We start from the raw sequence: 21392 nt of genomic DNA on the forward strand, positions 1-21392 counted from the left end.
GGACAACCAAAGCTATCAAAAGTTAGCCTTTAAACTACCTTCACAATGTATGGCAAGCGAAAGGGGTCTCAAAATCGCTAGGAAAAGCAGAGTATCCCTTGTGCTATCTTAGATGACCCCACCCTTTCATTGACGTGTTCTTCCTACCATGACAAAGGTGGATGAAGGTGGAAAGATTTAATGTAATCCATGGACACCAGTGAAGATCACAAATCATTGAAGAAAAAAGGTTCAGAGCACTGTCTAGTGGGTCTAGATGACCCAACTCCCAATGTTAAAGTGCCTAGGATAGCACAAGGGTTACAAAAGCTTTTAAATGAGCAAAAGTGACTGATGTCATTAGGTAATAACTTATATTTATTTTTCTTTAAAGTCTAACTCCAATCATCTTTTGATCTATTTTCAAAGTGTTCCCAGTGATCTTTTAGTTATGATGATGATGCAGTTTTTAGCCAAAATCAAAAGACCTGTGTTGTTTCCACGGAGACGGTTCCTGGATGAGTTCATTAGAAATTCACCTCTCAGTGGTGGGCGGGACTGTTTTGCCGCCAATTAAGCCTGCCCCCCACTTCCCATCACCCATCTTAAAGCCCCTCGCACTCCCAACCTAACATTAGCGATGCAAAAAAAACCGCGAGCAATATTGGAGCTATTTAGTCGCGCAGCTTTGAGCCAGACGTACATGAATCTAGCCGTATGCAAGTGGATGTATCAGAATACAGCATCGCAGGGAGCTTGTGGGCCGCCTAGTGTTTTTTCTACGTCACAAATAAGCTCTTTTTCAAACTGGAATTTTTCTGGTTCCTGCTCCTGATTTACAACGAGTTTAATAAAGAAATACTCAGAAATGCAGTTTAAAGCTTAGTTTTCTTTATAAATATCCTTCATCATTGGAAAAATGCCACAAGAACATGTTAAGCACAGCAAAAAAAAACATGTTCATCAGAGTCGGACTTTAATAGTTTTCTCCTGAGAAATATATGTGCTTTCTGTCATAATTTAAAACAGGGCAAACTGACAGATTTGAAGTTTGACACCATCGTTTATGCTACTCAAAAGATCCACCTGCTGCTCCCATAGTCAAACTGTTTACATTTTTTCTAAAGGATAACTGCCACAGAAGACATTTAGAAGATTAGAGACTATCACAGATAAGCATGTGAGTTCAAGCAGCTTGATGTTTCTGTTACTACAGACTTCCTGTTCAGGAGCCCAGAACTACCTTCAAAGACATTCCGTTCAAACTCAAAAGTGTTAGATCGCACCGTCTGCCTCTGAATCAATGTGGATTTCATGAAAAAGAACTACGTAGACACCATTGTTGAAACCAAAATTATAAAAAAAAAGCTGGACTGGTATTGACCGCAAAAAGAAACGGCATTCTCTAAAGCTTGTGGAAGAATGATTGATAGATAGATAGATAGATAGATAGATAGATAGATAGATAGATAGATAGATAGATAGATAGATAGATAGATAGATATGCCTTTACTGTCCTTCATAAAAAATTGTTTGACCAGATGAGATGTTTGAAAAGGCACATCAGTGTGCATGGATACAAAAATTAAATTGCTATAGAACAGGATGGTGTGATAGTTCTGAGACTGTGTTGCTGCGCAGTGTCTTGAATTTGCAGGATACATTTAATTATCAACACTATCAAAGCAATCAGGAGGGAAATGTGCTGGCTAGTGTCAGAAAGCTTGGTTTCCGTCTGATCATAGGTCTACCAACAGCATAGAAACCCAAAACACTGATAACCTCCAAAATTGACTAAGAACAAAACTCTAGACTACAGCGGTCCTTTTTTCGCCAAGAATAATCTGCGATAAATAAAATATGTTTTACAATAATAGATGTTTTGGGGCTGGTAAACTCCCCACGACACACTTTATACGTTTCTCAGACAGACATGAACATTTTCATACTTTTCTCTCTCGTAAAGACTCTCAAAGTTCAAACCTTCATAGTAAAAGAAGTCCAGTAAAAAAAACAAAAAAAAACTGCTGAACGCATGCTGTACAGGACAAACGGCGAGAAGATTGACAGTTCTCTACACCCAATCAGGACGAGGAACACAATACCATGTCAATAAATACTTTGATTAATTAACCCTTGAGCTATCTTAGATGACCCCACCCTTACATTGACGTGTTCTCCCTACCATGACAAAGGTGGATAAAGGTGGAAAGATTTCATGTAATCCATGGACACCAGTGAAGATCACAAATCACTGAAGAAAAAAGGTTTAGCGCACTGTCTAGTGGGTCTAGATGACCCAACTCCCAATGTTAAAGTGCCTAGGATAGCACAAGGGATAAACATGGCTGGCATGCACTGAAAAATCTGCAAAACAGTGTGTTTGTGAAAGGTGAACTTCCATACAATGAGGGGCTGCTGCGTCCTGAAACGCCCCTTTACAAGCTTTGATCTAAATCCTGTTGAACTTCCTGAAACACCCCGTCTACAGAAGATACTTTTCAGACCTGAAACACTTGAAGCAGTTTGCTCCATGAAAGTAGATCACTTTACCTGCTAACAGGTGAAAAAAGTCACATAAGATGTGCATATAAAAAAAAGGTCACCCAAAAGTAATCCCAAAAAAATAGGAATACAATTGCTTTTATCTAGGCCTGTTTCAATAGTTTGTGTTTGTAAATGATTCAAAAGCACAATCCATTTTTCATGGGAATATTTTTAGAGACATTTTTAATAGATCTTGTTGTCCAATGTGGGCCACAGTGACACGATGAACCGTATTTTTTTGATTGGTGAAATAATCTGGAGTCTTCTTTTCAGGTTTCATTGTGTTTGCTGTTTGTGTTGTGGGAAGCAGCTTGGTCCTCATCTTCGCCGTGGCTCCACGGTTTGGCCAGAAGAACGTGCTGGTCTACATCCTGATCTGCTCTGTGATTGGTTCACTCTCCGTGTCTTGCGTGAAGGGGCTGGGCATTGGCATCAAAGAGCTGTTTTCTGGGACAGCGGTGCTGAAGGAACCCCTCTTCTGGTCCTTGGTCATCTGCCTGGTCATCTGTGTTAGCGTTCAGATTAATTACCTGAACAGAGCCCTCGACATCTTCAACACCTCCATCGTCACCCCAATCTACTACGTCTTCTTCACGACATCCGTCATGGCTTGCTCGGCCATCCTCTTCAAAGAGTGGCTGCGTATGACTGCAGACGGAGTCGTTGGAACGATCAGTGGATTCCTCACCATCATTCTAGGAATATTCCTCCTCCATGCCTTCAAGGACATCCCATTCCATTGGAACTCCCTCCCTCTTTATCTGCAGAAGGATCCTCGAGACTTTTCACGGGGTCAGCAGCCATATGAGACTCTCTCTAGCCGCGATCTGGAAACGGAGGGGGAAGCCGGGTTGTCCAAGTCTGGACGCCTGAACGGCGGGTGGAGACAGCATCAGAGTACAGCCTGAGAAGAGAAGGTTCTCAGGCTCTCATCGTCCCCACAAAAAAAAAAATCTGAAGCTTTAATGAACATAAAAACTTAGTGACTAATTTATTAATATTATTTCTGTGTGCAGAGTACGCTGGACAACCAAAGCTATCAAAAGTTAGCCTTTAAACTACCTTCACAATGTATGGCAAGCGAAAGGGGTCTCAAAATCGCTAGGAAAAGCAGAGTAACCCTTGTGCTATCTTAGATGACCCCACCCTTTCATTGACATGTTCTCCCTACCATGACAAAGGTGGATAAAGGTGGAAAGATTTCATGTAATGCATGGACACCAGTGAAGATCACAAATCATTGAAGAAAAAAGGTTCAGCGCACTGTCTAGTGGGTCTAGATGACCCAACTCCTAAGGTCCTGAACCTTTTTTCATGTAATAAAAGGTTAATATTGTAACCTTTTTTCTTCGATGATTTGTGATGTTCACTGGTGTCCATGGATTACATGAAATCTTTCCACCTTTATCCACCTTTGTCATGGTAGGGAGAACCCGTCAATGTAAGGGTGGGGTCATATAAGATAGCACAAGGGTTAAACCAGGTTAAATTTTGACCAATCAAATCCAAATCCATTCGGATTTGGTAGTGACGTATGGATTGTGATTTGTGCCCTAGTCTTTCATATATCGGAATAGAGCTGTGAAAGAAAAAGCCTGGAGCAAGATTTAAGAGATTTCCACCACTTCAACATTTCACTCCAAGCCTCTTTCAACTGTAGGTGGTGGATATCCACTAGTAAACTGGAGAAAAAGAAGTTCCTTTCTGCTTCTCCAGTATGGAGACCATAGGATATACTGACACGCGTTCAAGAACCCGAGTTGTTGAACGAGTGTCACATGACCAGTGTGCAGCTTTACGCCACACCTACTTATTACTTATTTCAAAAAATTGTTTTATATTGTTCTCTTTACAGACCAAAAATACTGAGTATAATTTATCCCAAAATGAATGTCTATCATTTTGCATTTGTTTGTGTATGAACGAAAAATTTTAACATTTAACTTTTACCTCTCAAAACCAGATAGTGCCTTCTGCTTCTGAAAGTAAATACTTCATAGTTTTGCAGATCTGTGCTCCTGTTTGGTGAGATTTCCTCAGCAGCACTGAAGCCTGTCAGTCATTTTAAAGCACTGCTAAAAGGACTGCTAAAAAACTCTGGATACACATTCACAATGTCACAGTTTGATATTTGTTTTGGAATTTTCTTCAAAAACTTTGTTTGTTCAGTGATCAGTTTTAATTTATTATTGCATTGTTAAGTAAACTGGGCTTAGGGGCAATTTGCATCCGTTTCGTTTCAACCTCAAAATAAAGCTGCTGCTTTTCTCCTCAGAAATGAAAGAAATGACCCTGAAGGTAAAAATCAGTCCATGGAGGGATTTTGCATTCTGTAAAGTGAAGATCAATTCAGTTTGGTCAAGATTTTTTGTCTCCAGCCCAAACTAATCTGTTTTTTTTTGGGGTAAACCAGTTCATTAAACAATATCTTCCTGTTTTAGGTTTGTTTGTTTAAGGTCTTGTTAGTAAAAACTATTGAAAACAATTTTCTGGTGGATGGACAGACATTTCTTTATTGCATGTACAGCTCAGATCCTTCAGGGTGTGTGCACACGGTTCGGTCAACCCGTGAAGGAGTCCTGGTTTGTGGTAAAGTCCTCGATATCCAAAAGTTCCCAGATGTGTCCCTCTGCCAGTGGATAGTAACAACATAGCTCGAACTGTTACTTTACTTGAATTCTTCAGCTGACACAGCTGCCAGGACACCCCAGTCCAAGCAATACTTCCATACCAGCAGAGGACAACACTACATTTATGTACGACTCCATGCTTGGTGTTAGTCTCAGGCACTTTTGACAGAAATAAACCCTAAAGTTCTCCTTCTTTCTTAGTTGTGAGATCCATCAGGGTCAACAGCTTCACTCAGAAGCTGCAGATGTGCGTGAACCTCCTCGTCCTTTCAGCGACACATTTTATTCTAACATGCTGTCCGAGAACCCGCCCTTGCCCCTCTGAGTCTGTTCCAATCTGTTGAGAATAAACTGGCTGGTGTCTATGAATCGCTCCACGCAGTTCACAAAACACGATTCCGTCCTGGAGTCTAGTTTGGGCCCAGGTTTGTCCATGCACTTTTCCTGGAGACACACAACATACATGTTAAGAATAAAGAAAGACTTTTTAAGCTGTATTACCACCACTAACTGTAAGGCATAGTGCCTTTAAGAATTTATATATGTACCTTCAACAAAACAGAATTTTGTCTGATTATTTATAAGTGTACACACAACGCTCAACTATACAATTGTAGGGATTGTTACGGAACACAATTTTTTATTTTATGACTGAAAACGATGTTTTAGCTTGGGCTGATAGGTCGTAATGACCATTATTGCATTTGAATGGATTAATGTCAGCTTTTAAAGCAAAAAAGTGTAAGACACCAACAACATGAAGTCATCAACATATGGAACTAGCCGTCTACAGGTGGATGCATCAAAATAGAGTATAATTCTAGCTTGCCGATTGTAGCTTCTATGTCACAAATACAAGCTTTTTCCAACTGCAATTTTTTGTTTGCTCCAGATTCCCAATGATTAAAAAAAAAAAAAACACTCAAAAATGCAATTTCAAGCTTAATAAATTTTCCTTTATGGTTTTCCATTGTCATCAGAAAAACACCACAAGAACGTGTTAAAAACACAGTTCTCATCAGAGTGACCAATTCAAAATAAGATATATTTTAGGACAGTCCTTTCCTAGTATTGCGAGAATCCTCGAACCATCCTAGCTAGGGGTGGGCCGATATAGTTTTCCCCTGCAGCTGTGGCCAATAGCTGAAATGTGCCAATATCTAAGAGTCTATAGTTACACAAATTTAGATTTCCTTTTTGTTTCTAAAATAGAAATGCACAACTTTTCCTTTACTGGACAAACACATTGTACTACACCTTTTTGACATACAGCAAAGGATCTGATAGGAACAAGTATCATTTTAAAACTTTTATATAAATATATCTGCAAGGATTCAGACCATTTATTGACTAATGGGCATAACTGTAAACCATAAGCTCCCCATTGCCAGGGATGAACGTCACATACTTGATTAAACCGTAATTAACATCGATATACATATATAATCAATATACATGACTATAAATTAGTAATATATCAATGGTAATTAAATATCGTTTGACTAACAACGTCTAAATGGTAGTTCAAGACATATACCTGTTTTTTTTTATATACGTCCACTTCCGGTTAAATAAGATAAACAATGTTCTCCACAAGAAATTAACTCTTGTTTTATTTGGGGCTTTTTGTTACAAGCAGAGAACAATAAAGCTTTATCAAAACAACATCTGAACCTGGAAAACGTGCACGGCGATGACGTTCTCTCCGAGTTCACAAACGGACCGGTATTTGCCTAAAACGCGGGATCACGTTAGGTTATACACAAACACCAAAGGTCAACATCTAAAATAAACCTTTAAACAAAACTTCACAAACGTTTCCTGCTTCTGTTTTATTGCTGTTTTAGATGCAAACGGGTGCGCTGTCGAAAAGCTCTGCTTACCCAGCAAACCTCCGTCATTTGATGCACAAGCTGCTGAAACCTCTGCTTCTGAGACTCGATTTCGATGAAATGTTGAAGCTGAGGGTCAGCGGTTGCTCCTTGCCCGTCCATAGTTTCTTCAAATATGTTGTTGTAGCTCTATTCTTTATATTAATTATAGAAATATGTTGCCGAGTTTGCTGACCTTCACGTGTGTGAATGAACGACGGGAAGCCGGAAGTGATTCAGCCAATCACACAACGCGTTTGTGGGGCCGCATACGTAAGCGGTCAACGTTTATATATTGCTAAATTTCATATTCACAAAATTAAATTTGCTAACAAAAAAACAGGATTCTTCTTACTGAAATTTGAACTGTAGCAATATTCAAATTGATCCCGCTTCAATAAATAAAAAGGCTCAAAAAACGGTTAACATCTCAAAGTCTTTTGTATGACACAAGTTAACTCACGCATTTCTATTTTTATTTACGTATTTATTTCCGTATGTGATTGATTTATTTGGTTATTATTGATCACCAATTTCTCTAAAAATTTATATTACTTATAATTTTGTTCTCAATAGTTAATAATTTCAAAAGATCAAAACAATGTTGTTTTGTAGTTAGAACTGCGTTTTATTCTTGTATTGTTATAAATGTTGAATTTTGCATTATATTCTGCAAATGTTCAAATAAACAATATTTAAAATTTATGAAAATTGCTGCAAAACATCATGTTATACAAAAATGTAAACAGTGAAGTTATGTTTAGATTTGGATAATATTAAACCAAAAGAGACCGTTTTAAACACAAAACCCCAAACATTTGAAAGCCTAGCATACTTGGCTTTATTTGTGCAAAACATAAGCTTACACTGCATTAAAAAAACAAATCGAACTAAATGTTGTCTACATTCCAGACAGACTTACACTCAAAGGAAAAGATAATAGTTGTCAGAGATAAGTGGAAATATGGACAGTCCAGCTGAATGCATTTTTACAAATAAAATGTAAAAGCAAGTGAGTAATTGTGATATTTTGACAGTCAAATATTCACATTACAGAGGATATTTGTATGGTCTTTGAGCCCTGTATTCAAACTGGTAACAGTTTTTATGATTGTGTTTATCTTCCAGGAACAGACAGAGATGCTGCGCTGTGGAGGTGGGTCTGAGGTCTACTGGAGCTCATACAGAAGATCCTGGACAATCAGCACCAGGTCTTGAAAGGTGGGCCTTTCGTCTGGTTTCTAAGTGTAAAGCAAAGAGCAACATTTCTAATAATACTGAAATGATTTTTCGTTTCGAATTCTTTGCGGGAGTTAAAATAAAATTCGACGGCTCACTTACATCATGCCAGCAGCTTGTCATAATTTTGTAGACTCTTTCGTTGGCCAGCTGAGGGCGGTAGAGACGGAAGCCATGTGAAACCTGGTCCACAATTTCTGAGTTGTTGAGGCGTTCATATGGAAGTCTACCCAAAGTGTACACCTCCCACATCAGCACCCCTGATAAAGAGCGAGCAGTAAGCATGTTATAGCACAATGTGGCTCAGTCGACAGTGACCAAGAACTAATAAGCAGTTTGTGTTAAACCTCCCACCGTAAGCCCAGATGTCTGACTTGCTGCTGAATTTGCTGTAGAGGAGGACTTCAGGGGGAGACCATCGAACTGGGAACTTTGAGCCAACAGAACTTGTGTACTCATCATCTAAAACGTATCTGATGACATTGAAAAGGGGTTTCATTGTTTTTGCTTTGACTCGTGTCCCGTTTGTGCATCAGAAACCAGGAAGGGTTTTACCTTGATAGACCAAAGTCAGTCACTTTGACTGTGCCATTTGCATCTACTAAGCAGTTCCTGGCAGCCTGCAGATAAAACAGTGCCCTTGATTCAAGGATAATCATTAAATGTAGCAGTGTTATCTTGTAAACTCAAACTGCTGGTTATCTTGACACAGTGTGGGAATGCTGCTAGGTGTTTTTTTTTTCCACTCAGAAACAGTAGATCTTTGTCTCTCACCAGGTCTCTGTGGATATACTGCTGTGACTCGAGGTAGGCCATGCCCTCAGATACATCCTTACACATCTCCAAGAGCTGGTCGGCAGTTGGGTGCTGGATCAGGCCTTCCTTGAGATATGTCAGCAGACACCCATTTGCAAGAAACTCAGTCACGATATAAATAGGTCTCTGCTTGGTGCAGACACCGTACAGCTGCACCAGGTTCTCATGGCGAAGCTTCCTGGTTTGAGCAAAAAGAGAAGGAAGTTCATTTGGTTTTTCTCAGAGGTTTTGAAAACTACATTCACCACCTGGATGTTCCTTGACGGGGTTTAGCTGTGCTTACATCATGATTTTGGCTTCCTCAATGAAATCATCTTCTGACATGGAGCCCTCTTTAATCATCTTGATGGCTACGTCGTGCTGGCCCTGCCATTTCCCATACTTCACCACTCCAAACTGGCCCGTGCCGAGCTCTTTGATGAAGGTGAGGTAGTGGGGGTCAATCTCCCACACGCCTGGAGGAAATAGAAGTTCAGATTAAATAGGTCCTTTTGTGATTGCAGGCTTTTTTACCCCCACACAAGAACTTAAACTTAAACTCTAATCGAACCCTCCGAGGATCTTTGGCACTTAAATTGCTCGCAAAGAAATAAATAGTTGATTCATCATCAAATGTTAAAAAAAAAGGATTTAGAGTCTGCTACAGATATACTCTTACCATAGCCGAGTCCTGCCGTTGACGGAGGTCGCGCCCGATTAGACACAATATGCTTCAGCCTGCAAACCATACCTGGAGATAAGAAAAGCAGCTGAAACCTCCTCACTTAGGTTGACAGTTTGATAGCAACGGTGACAGATGCATGGAGGACAGTAGTTTGCTGTACTGCCATTAGGTTTAAAAATAGGTAAAAGGAACGCCGCAGGAAACGTGGCACATTATCGAACCAAATCTGCATTTTTTAATGTGTTTTGTAACTTTCATCAAGTCCAATACCCAATCATGCAGCTTTCAACTTGTGCCTTCTTATATATAATTCAGTGGTCTTTTTTGTTTTGTTCACAAGGATGGTTTATTTAATATTCCCACTAACCACTGCAGTCTTTTAATGTAAAATGTGGTCTTCTTCATTTGCTTCTTTTTTTTTTTTTACAAAAATTTGTTTTTTCATGCTGTTTTGTTTTAAGCCCATTTCAGTCTGTGGTGTTAACATATAGAATGAACTGGTGTCAGTGGACTCAAAAGAAATTCAAAATTCTAATCGCAATCATAATGAAGTTTTAGTCAAGATTATTTATTTCTGCTGATATTTTGGTAAAGGTTTCTCAGGGTTTCCCGCTGTTGAGTAATTTCCTGTTAGCATGAGCTGGCTCTATTTATACTGTTTTGCATACTGGTCTACAGGGCTCCATCTGTGCCGTGGCGGGACTGACCGGCGGCATTGTGCTGATGATAGTTGATGAGCTCTGGGATGGTGTCAAAGTTGTGCTTCTCTGACAGATAAAACTGGCCCTGTGGGGTTGTGCAGATGTTGTAATGTCTGCAGCTTCCACCTGTTTCCCTGTAGAGAAAAAAAAAAGTGAAATCGAGTGCCAGCAGATCCAGCTGAAGGGTAGTCATCCACATCGTATCTTAGTGTCCACATCTTCTTATTCTTATAACTGTTATTTTATTATTTTATGTGCTGCTTGCACTGTGGGGTGAGAGTGCCCACAGTGCTGGGCTGTATGTCTTGTGTATGCAGAATATTTGACAATAAAGCTAACTTTGACTTTGACTTTGACAGTAACTATATTACAGTTTATCCTCAGAGTAAACCACAGTACAGATCAGCTTAAATAGTAAGATTAGCCCAAATTTGGCATAAAAAGATTTACATCTTTCTCTCTGCGACCAGCCGTTTCCGCTTTCATTTTGCACAGTTCTTCTTTTCATAAGTTTACACATGACTGACGCCAAAGGAGCAACCATAAAAAAATGGTGGCAGTGTTTCCACAAGTTTACTCACGCGCCACTCTTGGCAAATAAAGATACGGTGTATTTCCCAGCTTTGCTTGAGTCCCGCACCAAGAAACCGCCGTCTTTGTTCTGAAAGTGAACATTTTAAGAGTTTCAGAAAAAAAGTTCTGGTTCTAGTTCGGAAGGAAACAAAAAAAACATGCTGTAGTCGCAGCATTTATTTACCTCAGACTTTAACAGCTGTTCTGCTTGACTGCGGTTCATGTTCTTGCAGTACCAACTGTCGAAAACAACAGAACTGTCTTTTTCTTACTGCTTTTTACCTCCAGAATTCATGAAATTGGCAATTAAATACATCTGTGCCAATCTGATACAACGCATAAACATTTATCATTTTAAATTAAACATTTGAAAGTCTTAGAAACAGAACATAACCATTTTCAGGGCAGAAAGGTGGTACTCACTGAAATCTTTCAAGGCCGGACTCTGCTTCTGCAACATAATTACTTGGTATGTAGCCTTCTTTCCTGTAAAATATAATCAAGATCTCTTATTGCAATTAGTAGAATATTTTTTAGGTATTTGTCAAAACAAATTCAAATATTACTATATTTTCTGCACTGTAAGGCACACTTAAAATTTGCTTTAATTATTTTCAAACCCAGAACGCCTTATATGCGGATTCATTCTGCTTGTGTTTACTGATGTCAAAGGGATTTTTAGAGGTACACGGTGTTTTTGTGAATACACACTAGTGCTGCTAATGTGTAGCGGTGTCGGACTGTGTTTTTTTTTCTGTTACTGTACTAACTAAGTTGGGAGTTAGTGTAATCACAGTAACGTTTGTTTTTAGAGATATCAGTTTGGTTTTTTTATGTTTCAAACAAGGTTGGGAGTTACAGATGTTGTGAGCACGCCAACACAGCTAACGTGTAGCGTGCTATAAACAAGTTCTAGAATTACTGTGACCTCAGTTAGTAAAGTCTGACTGATGAATTTATCTCTAACACTTTTGTCTTGCCTTATTTATGACACAAGCTCAAACATACACCATTCATTGACGGTGCGCCTTCTGATCTTTTGCGCCCTATAGTGTGGAAAATTCTATCTGCCTTCCATCTGTAATGCCTTAATTTAATTTTTAGACTTTTACTGCTGTGAGCAAAGAGAAATAAGTAGCGTTTTTAGCATACAAATACAAATGTGTTTGTAAGGGTCCAAAGTAAAGTGGTTTATGTTATTCTTTATTTGGCATCTTCTGACCCGTATTTGTCTCTGGCTCTCCACCAGTTGGGGTCTGACTTCTCCAGAATGGTGTACTCCTCATTCGTCCTCAGCTCCAGGTCTTGGGCTGTCATGGGCGTGTAATCATACTCAGCTATGACAGTCATGCTTGAAGAAGGAGCAGCTGACTCAGGCTGCGGTGGAAGACGGCGACTGGGACTGGGCTTTTCCTGGGACGACATGAAATCATGCACATAGCAGATGTGTTGCACAAGTATGAAACAAAACCGAAACTTAATATCTTAATTATTTATTTTATTAGAGACCTAAAGTTACCCTTACCTCTGATGGGGTCGGTGGAAGAGGCTTTCTAGTCGACCTCGTTCTAGATGCATAACCTTCAACAATAAATTTCATATTTGGATCAGCTGTTAAATTGTTGAAAAATGTATCACACAAAGGAAATCTTTTTTTTTTTTTTACCATTCTTATCCAATATTTTGCAACCCATAGCTTGTTTAACTTCCTGTTGGCAGCACAGCCACACGCCATCAGCCCAGAAACAGGGGTGATACTTTTGCATCAGGTCTTTGTTGTAGCGCACCACTGTGCACAAGAACAGACACACACGTCTGCACCATTTACATGAAATCAACATTTGCATTTGCATAGCTCTTCTGTTTCACAAACAAGAAGTGACATATACAGAATATTGAGACACAGAATGCAAGTCTGTGTGGACTTACGTTCTTTTAGCTTTGTAATCCACTCGGTACGACTGTTCTCAGACTTTGCAAAGATGTATAGAGGCCCTTCATCGTAGACCACCTGAGGCAAAAATCACAGTCTCCGTTTTTATTTATTTCATTTACCCCAACACTTCACCTTAGCTGCATTCACTCAAATTTAACACAAGGGTTTACTTGTGCCTCTGAATGTTAATCACTCTTTAAATATTTGAATAAATGCCAATGCGTACAATGTCTTATATCTATTTACTAACTAAACTCAATAAAAATGTAAGATCATAATTTAAAAGCTACTGAATTCAGGAGGATGTGGAGATTGACTGGTTTAATGGAACTAATTCTTTCTTATGTTGCCAGTTAGCAAGGCAGACTCCTATCAAGACATATTATGAAATATATATATAATATTGTTGCTACTTTTTGCCCACGTTTTGGTGCTGCAGTGCTTAAATGTCCTTGTTGTGGAACAGACAGTACAGTTACTCCCATTACTTACCATTCAGCTCATTGGCAACACCTGCATTGTTCTGAAATCCCCTGGTTCATCTGAGACAGTTTCACTTCTTAAAGAAGACACTTTCATAGTTTTTGTCTGTAAGAGCTTTGGGGAGTCTTCTTTTTTGTATACATTGAATTCATTGGAAAAAGAATTGGATGCAAAGCAAAATGTTTGTTGGCACACTTTAAAAGATAAAAGTGGTATAGATGATGTAGGATGTTATAATCTATGGGCTCTATTGGAAACTTAAGTGAAAGCAAAAGTAAATAAGTAATAGTTTTGGGATGGGAAGTCTGAAAAACTGGATGAATGCTTTTTGAAGCTTGTACAAATCGGTTTAGATTAAAATGAAGCTTGTTATTTAAAAAGAATAAACTCTACCTGGAAAGCAAACCTTCGCTCCTGTGGAGCGTTGGGCTCTGTCTCGACCGTCTCCACACACTTTATCTTCTCAACATCAACGGAACCCCTCAGACCTTTTCGCTTCTGCTCACACACAAGGAAAAAGTTGGAGTCTTTTGAGTGCATCGGCTGTAATGCCCGGTTTATACTTACAGCGATTGGCCATCACATTAATCGCATAGTGTCCCTACTGCATTGCGCTGTCTAGTTAATTCTAAAGTTGGCCGGTTTCGCTTGCGACTGGCCTTCATGGCTGTGATGAACTTCTGAGTGGCGTTTATACTATTGTGTCCAGCATTTCCGTGGTTTGGTATTTTCAACATGGCTGACATCTTGCTGCGTTGGCGAACACGCAGGTACACAATGGTCAATTTTCTTAACACAGTTGTCCGCTCTATCTGACTCTGTACCCCCGCATGTGTATCATAGAGGCTACGGTATTTCCTAATGTCTTCAATCATCAGCAATGTTAAAAAAGACACTATTTTCTGGATCGAGGTTGCTCTGCCATCGCGTCTTCTGATCACTTGAAACAACTGTAGTTTCAATAGCGCGATATGTACGTGATTGTACTACAGGTGTAAAATTCCAATCCTGGATGATGTCATCAACCTGTGTCGCATTTCGCAGCGATTGGGCCGATTCCTTTCCAATGGCTTTGCGGCCGATGCCACCTGAGCAATTACAAATCACTTTAAAGTCTAAACTGGGTATAAGATGCTTTAAACAACATCCATTCACAATAAAAGTATGTCCAAGTAGTAAAAAAAACAAGGACTCAGTTCTCTGTTTACTTTACACACCCCTTTGTCTGCATCATAGTCGTAGTAGGCTAATTTTTCTGCCGTCAGAACGAATAATCTCTCCTTGTAGTTCAGAGGAGATGTCTTCTTCTTCTGCTGAGATCTTTTGATGAAGAGATCTTCCAGGATGTTTTCTGACATGATTCAACCCAGATGGATCTACACTGGGACAAAAAAACAAACAAACAGAAAACTTAAGAAGAGTGCAGCAAACAGAAGGCTCTTACAATCACAGCCATTGCCCCCACAGCTCCACTCATGATCAGTGTGCGGTTGGTGTGTTTCCTGCATATCAAGTATAGAATGGAATATTTAAATTCCCCTTCAACCATATTTTCAAAGAAGGAAACGGAACACTGACCTGTTGTTCATAGAGTCAGAGCAACAGTGCTGTGTCAGATGAGATTAAAGATCTGAGGAGAGATGAGCAGACATGCAGTTTTTGCACTTATCAGTTAGTGATTAGCCGAAATTTGCATTTAAAGTCAGCGGTCTAACGTCAGGATTGTCCTGCGATTCCATCATTTCCTTTAGTAGGAGATCTTTTTCCCTCAGCCATCTTGTGACTTAAATAAAATTAGAAATCATGCAGTAAAATACATTAATAACTTATCTGTGATATATTACACTACATTTTATTGCTTGATTTCAAATATTTTCCCGACGCTCACATGGAATTACATGAGATCCAGTTTCAGGGATTTGAAAAAGTGTAGTTAGTGGTACAGGCTCCTGTACTTTCAGTGCAGACACAATACAAACAGGGATCATGACTTGGAAAACTTCACAATCTTCCTTTTCTCTGTCGCACAATCACTCAGACACAAGACTACTTTTAAACAGATCATAAAACAGTCTGCAAATAAAGGAGGTTCTCATTTGGGACTGTGCTTTGTGTCATGGTTTTAGCACCTCGCCAGTGTTGAAATGAAACCAGCACGCTCAAAACAAAAAAAGCTCCATAACTATGAGTCATTCTGACTGTGAAGGTGAGACTGCTGTTGCTGAGCTGGTCATCGATCTAGGCACTTGAATAGGAAAACACGGAAACGGAGCACAGATGAATGACCATCTGTCTTCAAAATGATACCACATATGGTACAAGAGGAAAACACTAAACACCCATCCATCCACTTCTGAACCTGCTGAATTCCTCTTAGGGTTACGGGGTTGCTGGAGCCTATCTCAGCTACTGTTCAGTAAAGGCGGGGTACACCCTGGGCAGATTGCCAGTCTGTCTAAACACCTAAGTGAGATATAGGACGCTCCATCTTAAAGACGGTTAATTTAATTTGATTGGTTTGAGTTGACCGTTTCTGTCGTGTACAGCAGAAGTTTAAATGTCAGTATCTGGTCAAACTCCTCTTTATCAAACGCCTGAAAGCTCAGAGTCCATAAGCCTGTGTCAGATATTTTTGCTCTACAGCTCAGCCTATTTTAAGCCGTTAAGTACTTCCTTTTATTTTCTGAAGTGTAACAGTAACATGCCAGAAACTTCTGTACCTCCCTGCTAACCAAGAGTGTCACATTTCTTAACATGAGGGTGACACTACTTATAAAGTCTGTTGGTGTTCCCTTTTCTGCCAAGTATTGTTTTCTCATTCCTCATTTGCCATCTTTGTCAGTTGTGACAGTCCCAAGACTCTGCAGAAAAGCCTTGAACGTGCGTGCTTAGACTGTGGCGGCCTAAAAGACATTTGCTTGTTAGCCGTTTTCTGAAGCGAGTTGACTCACAGAGGCTGACACAGGCAAACCCATGGGGAAGTTGCATCAAGGTTGTGCTGTGTTGTTTTTTGTGGGGGGCTGAAAACGTTACAAGCCCTGCTACATTTCTATCTGAGATTGTCCTGAAATGTGTTGCACAGTCAGGTATGCCTTTCTTGTACAACAGTGCAGGGTTTGTTTACCATCCCACTATGTGACACAATGAACAAATTCATACACAAATACTGTTTGAGTAGCATAAAAGAATGTGAATCAATGTAAATACACGTCTATGCCTCTTTTTTACACAGATACATGGAAAACACTATCCGAAAACCCTTTGCCACACAGGAACCCATCAAGATGCTGTCTTTCCTGATGTTTCCTGACAGATTAGTTGTGTATGTGTGAGTGTGTTAGTGTGCGGGTATAGACGGTAGAAGCAACAAGAGAGAAAAACCTGTCAAGTCATATTTTAACCACAAAGAATGCTGTCACTTATTTCACTTTATCACAGCAGTTAAAAGCCGATGTGTTCAGTGAGTCATGTGACAGGGAGTCTTGACTGCATAAGATCAAAAGTTTTTTTAGACAGTTATCAGACACGGGTTTCAAAGCGGGTGACATATTTAAACCATTATCTGATTTTTATTAGTTAAATAACTTAGAAAAGAACACGCAACAGTGTTAAAAGCGATGCAGCCTTTAAACAAAACAAGCATTTTGACACATCGAGGAATGCTATAACGTCCTTAAGATTTTGCAGGCAAGAGAAGTACAAGCTGACAAAAAAAACGTACTTTGTAGATAACTATAATTCACGGCAGGCTTTGTCTATGCAGTAAACATAATGAGTGACTAAAAAGCAAACTTTTGCAGCCGGCTTTTGGAACGTCACCACTCACCCAGCAGCCAGAAAGCGAAAGCATCAGTCGAACAGCTATAGATGCTGAGGTTTGAAGCTCTGACATTAACGTCTGCCTCAGTAGCTCCTAAAATGTGCTTTAGTCTGTGATGCAAGGCGTTAAAACACACCCACAGAGAGGACTCGACTCCACTTACTTCCCTTTTTTCTTCCTGCTTATTTTCATATCAGCTTTTTTGGACAGTTTGGATGATAAGGCAAAGCTTGTTAAATGTGCCTTACAGGAACACGCTTGGAAACAGTTACACTTTTAAACTAACAGTTGTTTTGCCATAAATATATACCAGGAAGAGACAAAAGCAAAAAAAAAAAAAAAAAAAAAAAAAAAAAGACTTGTGTGGGTAATCTTTAGTTTTTCACTTTGCACCAGTAGATCACCACATTTAGATTTTTGAAATAGATAAAAGTCAAGAAACTATTTACAGGGAGGTAGCGTTTCTGACTAAAGAACCTTACACTGTAAAACATTCATCTTAATAAAAATGCAGACAGTCTTGGTTAACAGTGCGGATAAAAAGCAGATTTGAGTTTTATTTTTGTGGAAGTTGATCACTCATATTCTACTTGAATAAATAAACAGAATGTATCAATGGAAGCTGAGAGTGGAAAAAGGAAGAAGGTGACGGATATTTGATATGCAAATCCTATCATAAGATCTGGTCATTTCCCTGCTTTAGAAGTAAAGGGAAGGATGTATATTTGAGAAAGGGACTCTCACTTCACGTGCATATTGTTAAACCTAAGAATGCAAAATACAACTCATTTTAAACATCAAAAACTACGACTGAGTTTTAGGGCCAGTCTACAAACAAAATGATTTATTTTTTTAATTAATGACTTTAAAACACGTTCATTTACGAGAAAAAAAGGCATAAATTAACGAGAAAAAAAACACCAAAGTTGTCTGTTTATTGGGGCAGTGCTTGAAGATGAAAGACGTGGAGCGTTTTGTGAAGCTTTATTTTTGGATAGGTTTAAAAACAAAGAAATTCTGAACCTGTTGGCGACTCAAAATCAAATTATTTTTATTTGTAACTATTTTTATTTGGATTTATGATCCTTTTGAGTTCATGTTTTACTTCGAAGCCCATCGAGACGACTGTTGTTGTGATTTTGGGCTATACAAATAAAATTGAATTGAATTGAAATTATTGGTTTCCGCCCACATAGACCCAGACTTTCGCCGGTGCTTAGAACACGTACTGTTTGGCCTCACCCATGGTCCATCTCATTAAAAAGAACAATTATACATAATTAATCTCATATAATTTTTATGCAAATGGCACATTCATAAATCAAAATGTTCAAATCATACCCCTCATTTCTCCAAATTTGTCAATGAGATCAAACAATACATAAACACAATAAAATATTCTGACAATAAGAAAGTGATTAAAACACTTGATCTGTGCGTCCGTTTAAATGTCTTTGTATAAAATGTAATGATAACACACTGGCTTGTTCTTTTCCCATTGTTGCAGTGCACTGTTTTGTATCGGATCGTTGTGTTCAATAAAGTTTATTTTGTGTTGTCCTCCAGTGGCAGGCGCTACCGCTAGGGGGCGGACTGTGCTCGCTGCTCGTGTGTACTTCAGGAACTGCTTCCGGCTCCGGCCTTCCTCTTTTCCTCATCGCCGGGACGCAACCATGGTATGGAAACACTTCAGCAATAATCTAACATAATCCTCCTCGCAAAAGCACCTTATTTACGTATTTTTCTTTTAGACGAGAGTTATTTATATAAATTTACGGTACAATGCTAATATTGTCCATTTTAAGGACATTTTATAATGTTGTAGTAAAGCGGTGTTCACCGCAAAGCGAGTGCAATAAAGCCACCGTTTTAATCTTTCTACTTGCAAGGGGTCGTCTAAAAGAACAAAAAGTATTTGTGTTTCAAGCACAGGTAGAAACATTAATGTGGCAAACGACATTTAGGTATTTAGATTTCAACCATACATTTCAAAAGCAAGCTATAGACATGCTAACACCTAGCCTGCCATGCTAGCTAGGCTCTTTGCATTTATACAGAAATGGTCGATGCACCTTTTTATTTGGTATGCAGGTGCCATCACAATTTCAAAGATTTATAGATACTATTGGATTAAAGGCAGTTGAAATGCTTAAACACTAGATTTACTTCAGCAGACATTTTTAGGGACGCCGTCTGGTGCCAACTTTGTTTTCTTAAGACTCTAGAAAACCTCTTGGGGAGTTGATTACAGAGTTCTGTCAAGATTGTCCTTTTTACTTCTGACATTTGATTATTAATGTTCTCAAAGGTGAACGTCCCGAAGACCCGCAGGACCTTTTGCAAGAAGTGCAAGAAGCACCAGCCCCACAAAGTCACCCAGTACAAGAAGGGAAAGGACTCCCTCTATGCACAGGGTAAATTCTCTTTAAAAGAAAAAGGGTGTATTCAGACTGGACACGTTTGGTTAGCTTAAATTAAAGTAAAAGAGTTCGTGTCCCCTGATAATCCAAAAAGTCTGAACACACCCAAGCAGACCCTGGTCTGGGACCAGGTCCACAACTGGGTCTGCTTGCGTTTCACATTGCTTCTCACTGTTTTACCGGACAATCGCTCAACAACACGCATCTACATACCTTCCTGTGTGAAGTAGCACGTGACAAGTGTACCTGACGTTGATACAGACTTTCAAAATCGGCCAGAGAAAGTTAAAGTTTTAATAAGTGAACCATTCAGACAAGCATTGCAAAGCACAGGACTTCCATTAGCAGATCTCTCATTGCTTTGCTCCGCCCTCTCATAATTCCTGGCCAATGAGTAAAGAGATATTAGGTCAGGTTTTTTTTTTTTGGCTTGTGGTTTTTCGTACATACAAAGCATTTAATGTTTGAGAGAAGATTGCGGCTGGAAAAGAGAAGCACAGCCGAAAACGTTGGTGCTAGTTTGGCGCTTTCTATTGTTGCAACAAACAAGACTGGAGCTACAAAAGTAGCTCCACCCCAGCTGGTCCATGCCATTTTTCTATAGACCTACAACAAAACAGGGGCCCAGAAATGGTTCGGCTTAATGGGTCCATTTTATAATGGGAAACGCTCCTAATAACAGACTGGTCTGGACAGAACCGCTCAGTGGACACGAAACAGAAGTGTTCTGCACCTTTGATCTGCAGCTAATCTGACTCTCCTCTGCAGGTAAGAGAAGGTATGACAGAAAGCAGAGCGGGTACGGTGGTCAAACAAAGCCAATTTTCCGCAAAAAGGTAAGCCCCCCCCCCTTACAGTTCAGGTTTATGGCTTTTATTTTGACATGTGACAAGTATGCTCATGAATCCACTGTCAGGCTAAGACTACAAAGAAGATTGTGCTGAGGCTGGAGTGTGTGGAGCCCAACTGCAGATCCAAGAGAATGCTGGCCATCAAGAGATGCAAGCACTTTGAGTTGGGTGGTGACAAGAAGAGAAAGGTAGGACTGTCTGCAGCTTCTTATAAATAGTGCTCCCTGTAAATAACTTTACGGTACGCTTGATTTGTAAAGCTGAATGTTGCATATCCATGTGTTAACTGTAAGGATCAGTGCTTGCTTTAGAATCCTTTGAGCATCATCTTTGTGTGAGGAGACTCAACCTCTTGAGGTGTTAGTTTTATGACTGCTTCTTACCTTCAAATATTGTTGCACGTCAATGGCTTGATTTGTGAGAGGCGTGTTTATAAAAGTAGGTTTATCATCTGAACAGTTTTTTTGTAGAAATTTGAACATTGCTATTTATGACCAGGATTTTCATGCAGTGTCCCTGTGTGCTGGGCTAAACTGTTGGGATTTTGTGCCATGAATATTCAGTTTGGATGAACTGTAATGTTTCATGGTTGTCTATTTAAGGAAGCAGAAGAATCTGGCATAATGCTGGGTTGTCTTCAGTATAATTGTTCAATGGAGTAACTTGACACTAATGTCTTTAATGTGTACTTTTACATGGTGTGTAATATTCTAACCCGTGTCTTTGTGTTCTTTCAGGGCCAGGTCATCCAGTTCTAAACCTGTCTCATGGACGGATTTGTCACTATTTTCAATAAATGTGTCAAAACAGAACCATTGAATCTTCTGTTCTCTCACTTCTGTTACTTATCAACCTTGATTCC

General features: G+C 39.4%; 3 protein-coding genes and 1 pseudogene across 7 annotated transcripts; 2 read left to right on the plus strand and 2 right to left on the minus strand.

Moving 5' to 3' along the window:
- Positions 1–2780: 2780 nt before the first annotated feature.
- On the plus strand, positions 2781–3510 carry LOC111948064 (annotated as a pseudogene).
- Positions 3511–5011: 1501 nt separating this feature from the next.
- Positions 5012–7276, minus strand: timm8a (translocase of inner mitochondrial membrane 8A). The gene is made up of 2 exons (XM_020706421.2): positions 7040–7276; positions 5012–5600 (listed from the first exon to the last, which is right to left on the minus strand). The coding sequence occupies exons 1-2, from the start codon at positions 7148–7150 to the stop codon at positions 5439–5441; spliced, it is 273 nt and encodes a 90-aa protein (XP_020562080.1). The 5' UTR covers positions 7151–7276; the 3' UTR covers positions 5012–5438.
- Positions 7277–7844: 568 nt separating this feature from the next.
- btk (Bruton tyrosine kinase) lies at positions 7845–20055 on the minus strand. Of its 5 annotated transcripts, none has more exons than XM_011479897.3 (19): positions 19893–20055; positions 15018–15069; positions 14657–14815; positions 13833–13937; positions 12950–13031; positions 12687–12809; positions 12546–12601; positions 12243–12433; positions 11444–11506; positions 11205–11259; positions 11029–11108; positions 10454–10581; positions 9741–9812; positions 9366–9537; positions 9041–9260; positions 8822–8886; positions 8621–8739; positions 8369–8526; positions 7845–8268 (listed from the first exon to the last, which is right to left on the minus strand). In XM_011479897.3, exons 3-19 carry the CDS (start codon positions 14795–14797, stop codon positions 8197–8199), a joined length of 1902 nt encoding a protein of 633 aa, XP_011478199.1. In that variant the 5' UTR covers positions 14798–14815; positions 15018–15069; positions 19893–20055; the 3' UTR covers positions 7845–8196. The 5 variants fall into 5 exon arrangements, with proteins under 5 accessions (XP_011478199.1, XP_020562081.1, XP_004073082.1 ...); XM_020706422.2 differs by having other exon boundaries at positions 14657–14820; positions 19893–19981; XM_004073034.4 differs by lacking the exon at positions 19893–20055 and adding an exon at positions 17266–17495.
- LOC101168792 (60S ribosomal protein L36a) lies at positions 18832–21342 on the plus strand. Its single transcript, XM_004073035.4, has 5 exons — positions 18832–18935; positions 19568–19673; positions 20448–20515; positions 20596–20718; positions 21268–21342. Exons 1-5 carry the CDS (start codon positions 18933–18935, stop codon positions 21286–21288), a joined length of 321 nt encoding a protein of 106 aa, XP_004073083.3. The 5' UTR covers positions 18832–18932; the 3' UTR covers positions 21289–21342.
- Positions 21343–21392: the final 50 nt, after the last annotated feature.

The sequence above is a fragment of the Oryzias latipes genome, chromosome 10, assembly GCF_002234675.1.
Source record: "Oryzias latipes chromosome 10, ASM223467v1".
NCBI classification, from domain to species: domain Eukaryota; kingdom Metazoa; phylum Chordata; class Actinopteri; order Beloniformes; family Adrianichthyidae; genus Oryzias; species Oryzias latipes.